This window comes from Pyricularia grisea (genome assembly GCF_004355905.1).
Source record: "Pyricularia grisea strain NI907 chromosome Unknown Pyricularia_grisea_NI907_Scaffold_4, whole genome shotgun sequence".
NCBI lineage: Eukaryota > Fungi > Ascomycota > Sordariomycetes > Magnaporthales > Pyriculariaceae > Pyricularia > Pyricularia grisea.
Genome location: NW_022156718.1, coordinates 536,630 through 549,054, shown reverse-complemented (window position 1 = coordinate 549,054; position 12,425 = coordinate 536,630). Strand labels below are relative to the sequence as shown.

Below are 12,425 nucleotides of genomic sequence, written 5' to 3'. Positions count from 1 at the left end.
CATGTTGGAACCACTTGGTTCTTCGTAAACAATTAAAGTGTACGTAAGACACCAGGGACAGCTACCCAAATTGATACAATTTTATCTCCTCTCCATCTATTTTAGAAATTAGGTGAGCTTTTAGGCTACCAACAAGGATGTGGAACAGTTAGGATGAGTGGTGGCCCAAGACCGAGGGCAGTGCTGGAGCGCACATCCAGTCATTCGCAGTGTAACTACTCCACACCCGCTCCACTGCGCGTGCCGCCGCTGTCAATCTCCCACAGCCCGCCCGCACAGCAAGGTGGTTAGCACATCTGATTTCAAACGGTGGTGGGTGGTACTTACTTGAGTGCGCCGTTTCTTCGACATGGCCTTCATGAACCTCATCTGCCTATTGAAAGCCCCACTACCACTTTGAGCATCTCCATACTTCACCTACTACTTACTTACCCTACCCTTACCTACGATCTCTTGACCTAGTCTAGCCTAGTAGTACTTTAGATCCGAACATCGTCGGAAGTAGTGCATGCTGGCGATTTTATGGACGCCAAGTTACTCGGCTTTCTGATGAATGTGCAGTCAGGATATCACAGGTCTGCTGGGTAGATTCACCCAACACCTGCAAGACCCCACCGACAACTCCCCAGACCATCGCCTACCCATATACAGACCATGGCGCCCTCAGACGCACCCGATGGCCCTGACGGCTCTTCTCTGGTATGTGACTGACTGCCCCGCCCGGGCTTTACAACCGCCGGCTCACTCGCTGACAGTGGCGACAGAAACCCGTCTCGTCTCTCCGATCGCATTTCGAGAGCATGGGCAAAGCCCCGGACCGCTCAAGTCCCACGCCCCCTCCACCACAACCGCCTCCGCAGCCCGTGAGGATAGCTTCGCCAGGTCCAAAGCTCGAGCCGCCGCCTGTCCAGCGAGATGCGAAGCCGAAGCCAAAAGGCCCTGCCTCGGCTGTGAATACCACCACCACCCAACGCCTGAACCACCAACCTCCCTTGATCCCCAGTCCTATAACCCTCGGCGCCCCCTCGTTGATGGTCCAGCCCCCACGGTCACCACCCCAGCCACGATCCTTGACCGTCGGCACCGGAGAACACGGCAGCTTTCTGAACCCAGACCCTCATGCTAAATCGCCATCGCCAAGCAGCCCTCGAAGACCATTCAAGATTCCAAGCAATAATAGCACCCCCTTATTGGAGCCTCAAAACTCACCCAGACAAGTTCCTTCACAACCTCCGTCTCCTCCACCACCAAGGCGCTCTGGGGAACTGAAAAGGGATAGGGATCGGGGACGTGACGCTAAGCCGACACCACCTCCAATCAACCGAGCCGACAAGCCACTGATCCCCTCGAGATCATCGTACCTAGGAGTAGACTCGCTCAGTAGCTCCGACTTTCGTAATCGCCTCGCAGACGCGCAAAAGTCGCCCTTCAACAGTCCCCCTAGTAGTAATGGGAGCGTCGATGGGGATGTCGAAGCGCCACCTACGCTGCCCGCAAGACCTCGGCCATCTGTTTCCGAGGCCCCTCCGAGGATACAAACGGTCCAGACAGGATTTGACCCTCCTCCATTGCATCCGTCTATTGTCAACAGGAGGAAAGAGAGAGAACAAGAGCTGAACGGGACGGGATCGAGAGGGTCGTCACGGGGACCACTTACCCCTCAGGGCACAGGAGATCAAGGGCCGCGACTGCCAGCCAGATCAGCGACGGTCACGGAGCATAGGTCAGCTAATTATAATGGCTATTCAACCACAAGGCCACCGCCAAGGCCGCCCAAACCTGGGGAAACCAACACAATACCGCCTCCGAGCGCTGTTGCGCAGAAGAGGGCGGTCTCGACACCCTCATCGCAGCAGCATCCGCCGCCACCACCCCCGCCACAAAGGGTGCACCCGAGGTCAATGACTGTGGACAGGACATCCTCACGTGTTCCCGCCGAGTTCCGCGTCCCTCCAGCAGCTATGCCCTCTATCCCGTCCGCTCCTGAAAGCCGGGCGCAGGAGGTTCCATCGGCAACAAAGACGGAGATATCCACTGCTTATCCAGATTCTTCAAACACAAATCGCCGTGCACCTTACATCAAGCAAGGTATTCATGAAATAAACACAAAATACGACAGTCGCATATTCGATGCTTGTGGTGAACTGGTATGCACGAGCGGTCATCTCACCCGAGTGTGGAGCCTTCTGGACGGAGAATTGCTGCTGAGCTTATCGCACGGAGAAAACGTGAAAGCTACTGCTGTCGCCTTCAGGCCGGGCGCCAATGTCGACGAAGAAGGAACGAGGATTTGGATCGGCAACAATACAGGTGAACTCATGGAGGCCGATATCTCTACCCAAAGCATTGTCGCCACCAAGCCAACGGCTCACGGGCGGCATGAGATCATCAAAATATACAGGCATTACAACGAACTGTGGACTTTGGACGACGGCGGTACACTGAATGTTTGGGGTCCCGACGAAAGTGGCGTACCATCTCTATTGGGATCTCCTGATCAAGCATTTCGGGTCCCCAAAGGTCACACTTTCTCCATGGTTGTTGGGGACGAATTGTGGCATGCGACTGGAAAAGAGGTCCGGGTGTTTTTGCCAACGACAGACGGCAAGGTGCAGTTTCAGGTGCTAATACGGGCATTGTATCAGGAAGGTGCGGGTGAAGTGGTTTCTGGTACCCTGATGCCCTCGGATCCTGGCAAGGTGTTCTTGGGTCACGGAGACGGCAAGGTCAGTATGTACTCCAGGACCGGGTATGCATGCCTCGGCGTGGTAAGCCTCAGCTCTTTCAAGATCAACACGCTGGCAGGCGTGGGTGACCACATATGGGTGGGATACAACTCGGGAAGAGTCTGTGTTTACGACATGGCACAAACACCGTGGATTGTAAAGAAGGATTGGCAGGCTCATGAGAATCCGGTGGTCAAGCTCCTCCCGGACCGTTCAAGCTTCTGGACCTTGGACAGGTCCCAGGTCATTTCGCTCGGTGCAGACAACATGATCAGGGTCTGGGATGGTCTCCTGCAGGAGGATTGGCTCGAAACTGAAATGCAAGCCAAGGACACGGAGTACTCGGAAATAGAGCAGCTCAAAGTGCTCGCCATGACATGGAACGCCGGTGCATCGACACCCAATAGCCTGCGGTATTCTCAGAACGATGCAAGCTTCTTTCAATCGCTGCTACAGAGTGGTGAATCTCACGATATTCTAATCTTTGGATTCCAGGAGCTGGTAGATTTGGAAGACAAAAAGGCCACAGCAAAGCGGTTTCTCAAAGTGAAAAAGAAGGAAGGATCGGATCAGGAGCGCATGAGCCATCAATATCGGGACTGGAGGGACTTCTTGGTTCGCGCTCTAGATGACTACATGCCAGGCGAGCTGTATCATCTCTTGCAAACCTCTCACATGGTGGGATTGTTTACGTGCATCTTCGTCAAGGCGGATATCCGGGCACGAATTAGCAATCTCAGCACTGCCGAAGTCAAGCGCGGGATGGGCGGTTTGCATGGTAACAAAGGTGCGGTGGTAGTGCGGTTCATGGTCGACGACACATCGCTTTGCTTCATCAACTGCCATCTGGCGGCCGGACAGGGTCAAGCGCAAAACCGACACAACGACGTCGCGGCCATCCTTGAGGCGCCGATCCTACCGATTGAGAGGGACCCCAACATAAGGATCGATAGCTATGTCGGTGGAGGCGATGGCACCATGATAATGGATCACGAGCTCGTACTCCTGAATGGAGATCTAAACTACCGAATCGATACCATGTCCCGCGATACAGTCGTCATGGCCGTAAAGCAGGGTAACTTGTCTAAACTGCTCGAGCGTGATCAGCTGCTGGTGGCCAAACGACGGAATCCAGGATTTCGACTGCGAGCTTTTGAAGAGTCGCCAATAACGTTTGCGCCCACCTACAAGTATGATGTCGGGACGGATACTTACGACACTTCGGAGAAGAAGCGAAGCCCGGCGTGGTGTGATCGACTCCTTCACCGAGGATCTAGAGGCAGGATACAGCAACTTGATTACCGAAGACATGAGGTGCGCGTATCGGACCACCGTCCCGTCAGTGGCAGGTTCTTATACGGCATCAAGAGGATCGATCCCAGACGGAGGGCGGTGGCTTGGATGGAGTGTCAGCAACGACTTGAGGACACCAAAGCAAATGTCTCCATGGATGAGAAGTAGGTTTTTTTTTTCTCCCCCTTTTTGGTCTCCTACCGTAGACTTGTCACGAAGAGGATATCCTTGAAAATATCGAATTAACTAACAATCGTTACAAATAGGCAATACTACCTGACAGATATTATTGGCTACGATGTCGACACGAGTCGCCAGCTTATCCAAGAGAGATCTTCCAGGAAAACACATCGAAGTCCCAGTAGAGGCAGAGGAGGAGATATGGGACGATGAGATAACACAGTGGGCTTATGAAGGATAGTGAAAGAAATACGTTGAACCAGAGCATGGCCAGCGGCAATCCAATGAAAAAACCGAACGGTCAAGACTTTGTTCTTTTGTGTGCATGAGGAGTAGCATTATGAAACGGCAAGGTGATGAGTGTGACATTGGGAACTGTGACTGACAGCATCTATCGGCGGCTGTAAAACAGGCGTTCTTAGGCTTGGGCTGACCCGAGTTTTGATGGAATTATTAGACAAGACAAACGCAATGGGCGGGTTTGGGTAATGTTTTAGTTTCTTTTACCCCTTAGCATATTTGCAACAACAGAGCGTTGATGACCTCCAGGCGGTCCTCACTATTGGTGCTGACCACGAAACCGGAACGATATATGAATACACTTCACCATACCTAAATAAAATATCGCACTACTCAGACACCTAGGTATGTAGGGTGGGTTACTTACCTGAGGTATGGATGGTAGGTAGCTTTGTAGGTAGGAAAAGGGGCAAGTCTTGGGGTGCAGGGTAGGTTATAATCCATGTAGTCAAGATTGTGCATGCAGCCTTGTCCGGGGTCCGGGTTTGTGGGTCCGGCTTGCAGCCGTAGTGGAGATGGGCGCGACACGATCAATTCCAACTTGCAAAAAAAATCCGGGTCAATTTGGGAGCTTCAACATTATCAGTGCAATTTAAAGAGACATTGAACCCACGACAACAACGACGCTCCCAGTGGTGTGCAGGTCCGCCCAAGCTCAATCTACTGACACACACACGTATTTTGAGTATATTCGGAAGCTTGGGCCACTTTAGGGAAGAGACGCGGCGGATAGGTTAGTAGAGCTGGGATCGGAACTTGATGACAGTGTTCTTTCTGGCAGGCTACTTTTTGATCTAACGAACATCCCCCTCCTTCTCCCCAGCGCCACCCGATTTACAAAAGATGCCGCCCTCAAAACTATTCTCCTTCTTGTCGAGCTTACTGCGCACGAGACCGACGACCGCCAGCGTACCCAGCATATCGCCAGCGGTCCACTCAAGATGGGTATCGAGTAAACGCACCTTCACAATACCGGAGCCGATCCCGCTCGTGCCCGACGTCCCGACGTTTCTCAGGCTGATCGGGCGCGATCTGGTCAAGCACGCGTCCAAGTTCCCATCGTGGGAGGCCCTCTTCTCCCTGACGCCGTCCCAACTGCGCGAGCTGGGCATCGAGCCGGCCCGGTCGCGGCGGTATCTGGTCTCGTGGCGGAACAAGTACACGCAGGGACACTTTGGCATCGGAGGCGACCTGAAGCACGTCGTCGACGGCGCGGCGGAGCTCAAGGTGCTCAACATCCCCAAGGGCCCACTCAAGACACACCGGGTCGTCGTCAACGTGCCGCCCGGTTCAAAGCCCGAGGATCTGCCGGAGGAGGACAGGCCCCGCGTCCAGGGCTACAAGGTCATTGGAACTAGGACCATTGCCGGCCCGTACGCCGTGCCAATGAAGGACCACAAGGGGTCCATCTTCAAGGCCGTCGACGGCCTGTGGGAGCACAAGAGGGGCAGGAAGATTGACGGTGGTGAGAGGAGGAGGGCCGAGGTGCGGTTCAAGAGGAGGGTGGAGGAACGCAAGGCCATGAGGGAGGCCCAGGGCTTCAACTACTGATAGGTCCAGGCATCCTGAAGGGTTTGTGTGACCGACGGTGGCCAGGGCCGCAGACGGTGTTTTCAACCCATCATCTCGAACAGCACGATGTACATCACCCGTATACTTCTAGAATTTGTACAATAAACCTTTCACTTAAACGTGCAAAAAGGCACATGAGAGCGACCTGACCTTGGCCTCGTATTTTTGTTTTTGACAATGACCTTGGCTCTGGACTTGGCTTCGGGTCGGGACAGCATGACGTTTTATTGAGAATCTGAAAATCTGCTCTGGGCAGTGCGAAGCAAGTCCTTTGAGTAGCTTGGCTCATCACGTCATCCTCTAGTTTAGAAACTTGAGTTGTTCGGGGCGGAAGCCTCATCCGGCAAAAAAAAAAAAAAAAAAAAAAAACCGAAGTAAGCAGGCGAAGGATTGATTACCGGTAGGTGGCCACGGTATGCTATCATAACCATACCGCACATACCGCGGGCCGCGGGCGGGGGTTGGGTGCTTCCATACGGAGTAGCCTCAGCTCAGAACAATTGGATATACCTAGCGGTCCTCGGGCATACCGGATTTGAGCAAGTGTGTGAGTCAAAATGACCGCGGGGGTGAGCAGAAAAGCACCCCTGATGACCTCTAGGAGCGGGTTTTCTTGAATATCACGGGGTTGAAACAACGAATTGCATCCATCTTAAGTTTTTGTGTCATCAATTATGGGCACCGGAGTCGTCCAATCAATATGTTGCCCGGTGGGTTCGCTGTGACAGGTTATATCATATGCACGCGGCCATAAAATCAATATATTCGGTATGACTGTTTGTTCAGGCAGCTAAGGCATCCATCCATCCATCGGGCGGACTTGATAATCGAGACCCGAGCTCCGTGAGAGTTCGGAGTATCGGGTCTTAAGCCCGTTTCTGGGCCCGGCGGGGATGGTGGTGGTATGTGTGGGCGCTAATTATTAGGTTCCTACCTTAATATTTTAGGCGCCTCGATACCAGCTCGGCATTAGTCATCATTGTGGCTCGGCGTTATGGCTGGGAGTCGCTAGTGGTACTGTACCTACCTTAAGTACCCACTCAAGCTACTTTCGTACCTTGCCGTACTATCAGTCTTGCAGCTCGTTTGACATGCTTGGTTGTGGGTCTCAATGTGACCCTCCCAAGGCTGTACCTTTTCTCAACCTCATTAGCTGTGTTGCTTTCATGTCCCGAGTTGACGTATCATCTCGTGTGAAGCGTGTGCAGTCGCCCCTCTTTAAATTTGAATTGCTGACAGGAGAGCGAGCATCTTCTAGACTACAATACAACGAACAGTCCTGTTTGGGAATCATGCCGAATCCTGTTTCGTTTAGACTTACCATAAGTAGCCTAGGTACTCAGGATACCTAGGTACATAGTAAATATCTCATTCAAGGCCAATCATGTTTGATCCTGGATCGATCGATTTTGATCCCGTACCTTGTTCATCATCAAACATAGAAGCCGTAAAATTACGCGTGTATTGTTACAAATGAGTCACTCTTAGTCGACCAGTATCCACGACTTGGCGAAACAGATGCCAGAAGCTACGTAGCGCCAGGGACATCATTTTCAGCTTCGAATCAGTACTCTTTTTTTCTCTTTTTTTTTTTTTCTTCTTGTTCTCTTACAGCCTGTCCTTGTGATCGTCGTCAATCAGTGCAGCACAGTATTTAAGCTTTGCCTCTGTTAATCGACCTATGTACATGCTTGACCGGTACACATATCGATTATTTTCGGGGATGGCGGATCCCCGCCGTTCCTTACGGTGGAGAAGGGGACCCGACCCCCCCACTATCCATGAACGAGCCCCGACAAGTCCCGCTTGGTCCCGGGTGGCCATCGACACCAGTCAGTCAGTCAGTCGACTTAAACGTTGCAGGCCAAGCCGTAAACAAACTCAAAGGACACCCCCCCGGAATAGAGATGCGTCACCACCCACGACGCATATAATTTAAAAATGGGATCGGCTAACCTAAGCAATGGCAGTCGGATGGGTTTCTGAATACGCCATCCCTATCACGACTGGCTGGGCAACGGGGTCTGGATGGAGCCTGGTAGGCGAGGTAGTGTTCGATTTACAGGAGTACACTCAGTACACTAACCACCCCTTAGATGCAAAAGGGCTGGCTGGGCCTCGGCTGATGACCGACAGTGTGTGTGATGATGAAATGCAGGCTTGCATTGCCTACTCAGATTGAGAAAAGAACCAGACCCAAGCATTATCACGGACGGATGTATCTCATCCCGGCTTGTTTTCTTTTTTCTTGCACATTCAATTTTGGCGCGTGACCCTGTCTGTCGTCGTAGAAATTCCTTCGAATCTCACCTGGGTTTCTCACCCATACCCACCCACACACACACACAGATTACATCAAGTCACGCATTCACACAGGCGCGCGGCCCCAACCCCCTCGTCATGTTTTACTGATTTCTTTTTTTTTTTAAACATGCGGAACAGAGCCGTTTTGTGCGCAGAAGAAGCTGCTTACCCCAAAGTTACGTATCTGGTATTACTTACATGCGAGTTACCTTGGCCTGCTCTACCGTCCCCTGCTACCCGCCCGCCCTAACTCCATTACCCTTGGCGCATGCAAAGCTGTGTTTTTTTAAAGTCGAATTTGTAACTTGGTGCGGGTAGTTGCTCCGCACCTGGATCCCAGAGCAATGGGTCGGGTCAGGTCAGTCATACTGAGCCGCACACCTTGGAAGCAATCCGTATTTGGAATGCAATCCTTCCCGCTGAGTTAGGTGGGTGGGCATATTTCCCGAGCAACCTAATTTTACCTACCTACCTACCTAGATAGGTATCCTGAGGTTCTCTACTGGACTGGGATTTCCCTAAAGATCGATCATCTGCTCACTGCACGTACTCCTCAAACCCCCTATAATTGCTCCTCGGTCGGCTTATGCGCAAGTATCCATTCCACCCATCCGTCCACCCACCCAAATCAAGCATGCTACTCGGCTCCACCAGCCGTCAAAGTTGACCGCCATGATTCCCACATACATACCTACATACCAATATACATAGACGTAGTCATTCTCGCTACTACGCTATAGTTCTCCGTTCAATGTACATGCAGGCCATACCTTGCCATACGGCTGCCTATTTTTCCATGTGTATTCCTAAACATTTACCTCAGGTAGCGATCCGGATGGTTCCGGGATCCCGATACTCCTTCTCGCTCCTGCCTGAGCTCTGACTCTAAACATATGACAAGGCTGTTGACATCTTGTCGCTTGACGCAACACAACACACCCCCTGGTCTTGAGAAAGCAAAACACTCGGCAGCCCTACAAGTGACCCCATCGCTTGATGCTTCTAGCGTTCTCCGAGCCGAGTAATATTTAGTACCTAGCTCTAGCTATGGATTGTGGCTTAGATGCTCTTCCCCCCCGTATATCATCTTATGTGACTGGCCCCCAATCAAACAATTTGATAAAAACCTCAGTTTGTGTACGCGTGTTGTTCTCCTGAACCCCGATACAAACGGTCGTCATCTTGATTACCTTGGCGTAATCTGCCCTTACCTTATTGTCGTTCGGTCTGTATCGATTCGAAAATATACATTTGATGTACTTGCGTGTACGCATCGGCGGAGTACCGAACATCTCACTGCCCGGCCCCGAGTCCTACACCAAGACGTCTATCTAGTAGCGATATTATCGACTAAACCCCGAGCCCCGCTGATGACGCGGGAGTCTTCTAACCGAGCTGCAACCTTGAAGTCGAGATTTCTCACGTCCTTTGGGGGTTCACAAACCCAAAATACCCTTCGCTGGCTTATATATATATATATATATATAAACTAGCGGCAGCTGCCCCAGGCTCATCAGGAGAGGAGTCACAACAAAAGCTTTTCATATATTATACATCCATCTGCCAAGTACCAAGTCATACCTATTACAAAAACATTGAGGTCCGCAGAAATCAGCTAGAAACCAAAAGATTAGACGGCAGCATCTCGGACAAGGGGTCTATCATCCAGGTCCCATCTATATGTCATCTCATACCCAATCCACGGCAAAGACATCCTCAGGCGACCCAGACCCCCAGAATAGTCATCAGGACTCTTTGGGCTCGGAATCTTCTGATCCATATATTCACAGCTACCCAAACATGTCGTCATCATCGCCACAGGGCTCTAGGAAACACAGCTCCTCGAGCAAATCGAAGCAAAAGTCAGACGATTGGTCTCAAGTCACGGACCCAGAAGAGAGGAGGCGCATTCAAAATCGCATTGCACAGCGGAAATTTCGTACGTACATATTTGCAGTAACCAAGAAACTGGTATTTTAGAGTATCTAGCTGACCATCATAACAGGGAGCAAGGCCAGAGAGCAGAAGGAGAAGAGCGACCGGGACTCGCGCAACGTCGAGTACGCCGGTAGTAGTTACCAAGTACCTGGGGCGGACGACCTGGGGCTGACGGAAAGCGATGTTGCCCCATCAGGTCTACCATGGGGTGGCGTTAACATGCACTACGTCGTTGGACGTGGGCATGATGACACGGGAAGCGGTGGTCGAGGGGGCGCGAGCGCAAACACACACCAAAGGGGCGGTTCAACCACGGAAACCTATACCTATGGCAGCGATCCGCAGTATCTGAGCCCAACCTACCCCGATATGAGCAGTTATGCTTACACGGGACCTGGCAGCTGGGAGGGAAATGACGATAACGCTGAGGGAGACGACTCGTTATATTACGAGAGCACCCCTTACTACTATGACTATCAGGGGTCCTCCAGCCGTTAATAGACTGGCGGGTATGACCGAAGAACTCATGGTATGATCGATATCTATATCTAGCTCCCGCTCCTTGCTTTACATGCATCTGACGATCAGCTGCAGGGGATGCCCGGTTTAGATACCTCCCAAGTCCTTTCGACAAATCCTATGACTGCCTCAAACACACCCTAAGAAGGTTACACATACACACACCCAAAACAAAATCCAGACCTGTTTGGGCTTGTCTCAAAGGAACTTCTGGGCAAATATCACGATTGACGACCAAAGCGTTTACCCAGTTAGCGCCGATTCTAAGATTAAGATCTTTTTTATCTAGTTATCTTGGATCTTACGATTTCAGTTTTGTATTTCTAATTTGAAATCCCGCCAAGACGGATGTCAGACCTGTTGTACTTTTTTTTTTTTTTTCTTTCTCCCTCTCCCTCTCTCTTCTCTCTCCTCTCTCCGTCTAATCCTTACTTGAATACCATTTTTAAACATAAGATTGTACCATCATTTTTTTTTGGACCCCATCACATCTCTTATGGAGGCGATCCCCCCTCATCTACACCGCTGGATAGAAGTTAGAATTTTGGACTTTCTGCTTTCCTTTTTCATGTTTAGACTGGGCTATGTATTCTTGGGCACACTGAAAACCGTGCGGAACAAGAGCTACGAGAATTCAATCTTTTTATCATATATAATCGTTGTGAACCGAACGAAATGTGCATGTTTGATATTATAGTTGTGATATTTAGTCAATCTGGATATGATTTATAATATTTTGTTTGGTGATTGCGGGGTGTGAAGCGCGCTGAATAACAAGCGATGTCCAGTTCCGACTGAAAGTGCTGACTCTATCTAGTTAAGCATGAGGTCCAAATTGTTGGAACTGCTTATGTCCGATGACTGCCACTCGGGTCTTACAGTTTATCCGCTTATGGCCATCGAACTGAGCACTTGGGTATTTTAGTCCTCTAGTATACTATCATGGTGGCGTACGTGAGGGTGAGACGGTGTTCGCCGCAGCAGACACCGACACGTGGAAGTTTTTTTTAAGCATCTCATACCAAGACGATCTGACGTTATAATTTTATGCACCGTGGAGGCGAATTATGTGTGTGTTTTTGATATATTTTGCCGCTTGGCCCTGGATCCCAAAGTGTAAAAAGAAGATGGCCCTCTTCGCCCCCAAGTTTCATAATGAATGTTTTGGTCTAAGTATGATCTTGGACTGAGAATTTTGGGAGGAACGCTCTCTAGTCAGACTCGGAGACTTTCTGTAGGCCGTTCTTGAAGCTTTTCCATGGGAACCATTTCCCAACCACTTTCCCATGAATCAAAGCAAGAGGCACTGGTCCGTAGTGGCGCGAGTCTCTTGAGGCGGGAATGTTGTCTCCAACAAGCCAGCAATGACCCGGAGGGACCTGGATTCGAGTAGTTGATAGTCAGAAATCTTTTGCCCCAGTTTCTTGGCCTGCCTTATTTTTGCCTCATTTTCTTTTCTTACGCCTACCCACCTCTCTTTGTTTCCTTGGCGTCTTATAATGCAGCTTACTCAGTTAGGGGGGTAAAAAGCTGTCGTAAAGGAAAAGCGCCAAGAGAAACAAGGAGGGTGAGTGTTTTTTTTTTTTTTTTTTT

At 50.8% G+C, this 12,425-nt stretch overlaps 4 protein-coding genes across 4 annotated transcripts in view; 3 read left to right on the top strand and 1 right to left on the bottom strand.

Moving 5' to 3' along the window:
- Positions 1 to 290: 290 nt before the first annotated feature.
- Positions 291 to 4,917, top strand: PgNI_06893 (uncharacterized protein). Its single transcript, XM_031126912.1, has 3 exons — positions 291 to 699; positions 765 to 4,183; positions 4,286 to 4,917. The coding sequence occupies exons 1-3, from the start codon at positions 655 to 657 to the stop codon at positions 4,410 to 4,412; spliced, it is 3,591 nt and encodes a 1,196-aa protein (XP_030981158.1). The 5' UTR covers positions 291 to 654; the 3' UTR covers positions 4,413 to 4,917.
- A 425-nt stretch (positions 4,918 to 5,342) lies between these two features.
- On the top strand, positions 5,343 to 6,050 carry PgNI_06892 (uncharacterized protein; the record flags this gene model as incomplete). Its single annotated transcript, XM_031126911.1, has 1 exon — positions 5,343 to 6,050. The coding sequence occupies one exon, from the start codon at positions 5,343 to 5,345 to the stop codon at positions 6,048 to 6,050; it is 708 nt and encodes a 235-aa protein (XP_030981157.1).
- Positions 6,051 to 9,877: 3,827 nt separating this feature from the next.
- PgNI_06891 (uncharacterized protein) lies at positions 9,878 to 11,520 on the top strand. Its single transcript, XM_031126910.1, has 3 exons — positions 9,878 to 10,314; positions 10,381 to 10,842; positions 10,908 to 11,520. The coding sequence occupies exons 1-2, from the start codon at positions 10,056 to 10,058 to the stop codon at positions 10,809 to 10,811; spliced, it is 690 nt and encodes a 229-aa protein (XP_030981160.1). The 5' UTR covers positions 9,878 to 10,055; the 3' UTR covers positions 10,812 to 10,842; positions 10,908 to 11,520.
- A 314-nt stretch (positions 11,521 to 11,834) lies between these two features.
- PgNI_06890 (uncharacterized protein) overlaps positions 11,835 to 12,425 on the bottom strand; it is a 1,322-nt gene continuing 731 nt past the window's right edge. Inside the window, exon 2 of the mRNA XM_031126909.1 lies at positions 11,835 to 12,211. Within this exon, the coding sequence (XP_030981159.1) occupies positions 12,044 to 12,211 (168 nt within the window). The 3' untranslated portion in view covers positions 11,835 to 12,043. The remainder of the gene's footprint in view (positions 12,212 to 12,425) is intronic.

What these genes read in the sequence shown, in the direction of transcription:
- PgNI_06893 (XM_031126912.1), top strand. Translation starts at nt 655, where the DNA reads ATGGCGCCCTCAGACGCACCCGATGGCCCTGACGGCTCTTCTCTG. An exon ending in GCCCTGACGGCTCTTCTCTG is followed by an intron (nt 700 to 764) that starts GTATGTGACTGA and finishes CAGTGGCGACAG; the next exon opens with AAACCCGTCTCGTCTCTCCG. An exon ending in AATGTCTCCATGGATGAGAA is followed by an intron (nt 4,184 to 4,285) that starts GTAGGTTTTTTT and finishes CGTTACAAATAG; the next exon opens with GCAATACTACCTGACAGATA.
- PgNI_06891 (XM_031126910.1), top strand. Translation starts at nt 10,056, where the DNA reads ATGTCATCTCATACCCAATCCACGGCAAAGACATCCTCAGGCGACCCA. An exon ending in CATTGCACAGCGGAAATTTC is followed by an intron (nt 10,315 to 10,380) that starts GTACGTACATAT and finishes CCATCATAACAG; the next exon opens with GGAGCAAGGCCAGAGAGCAG.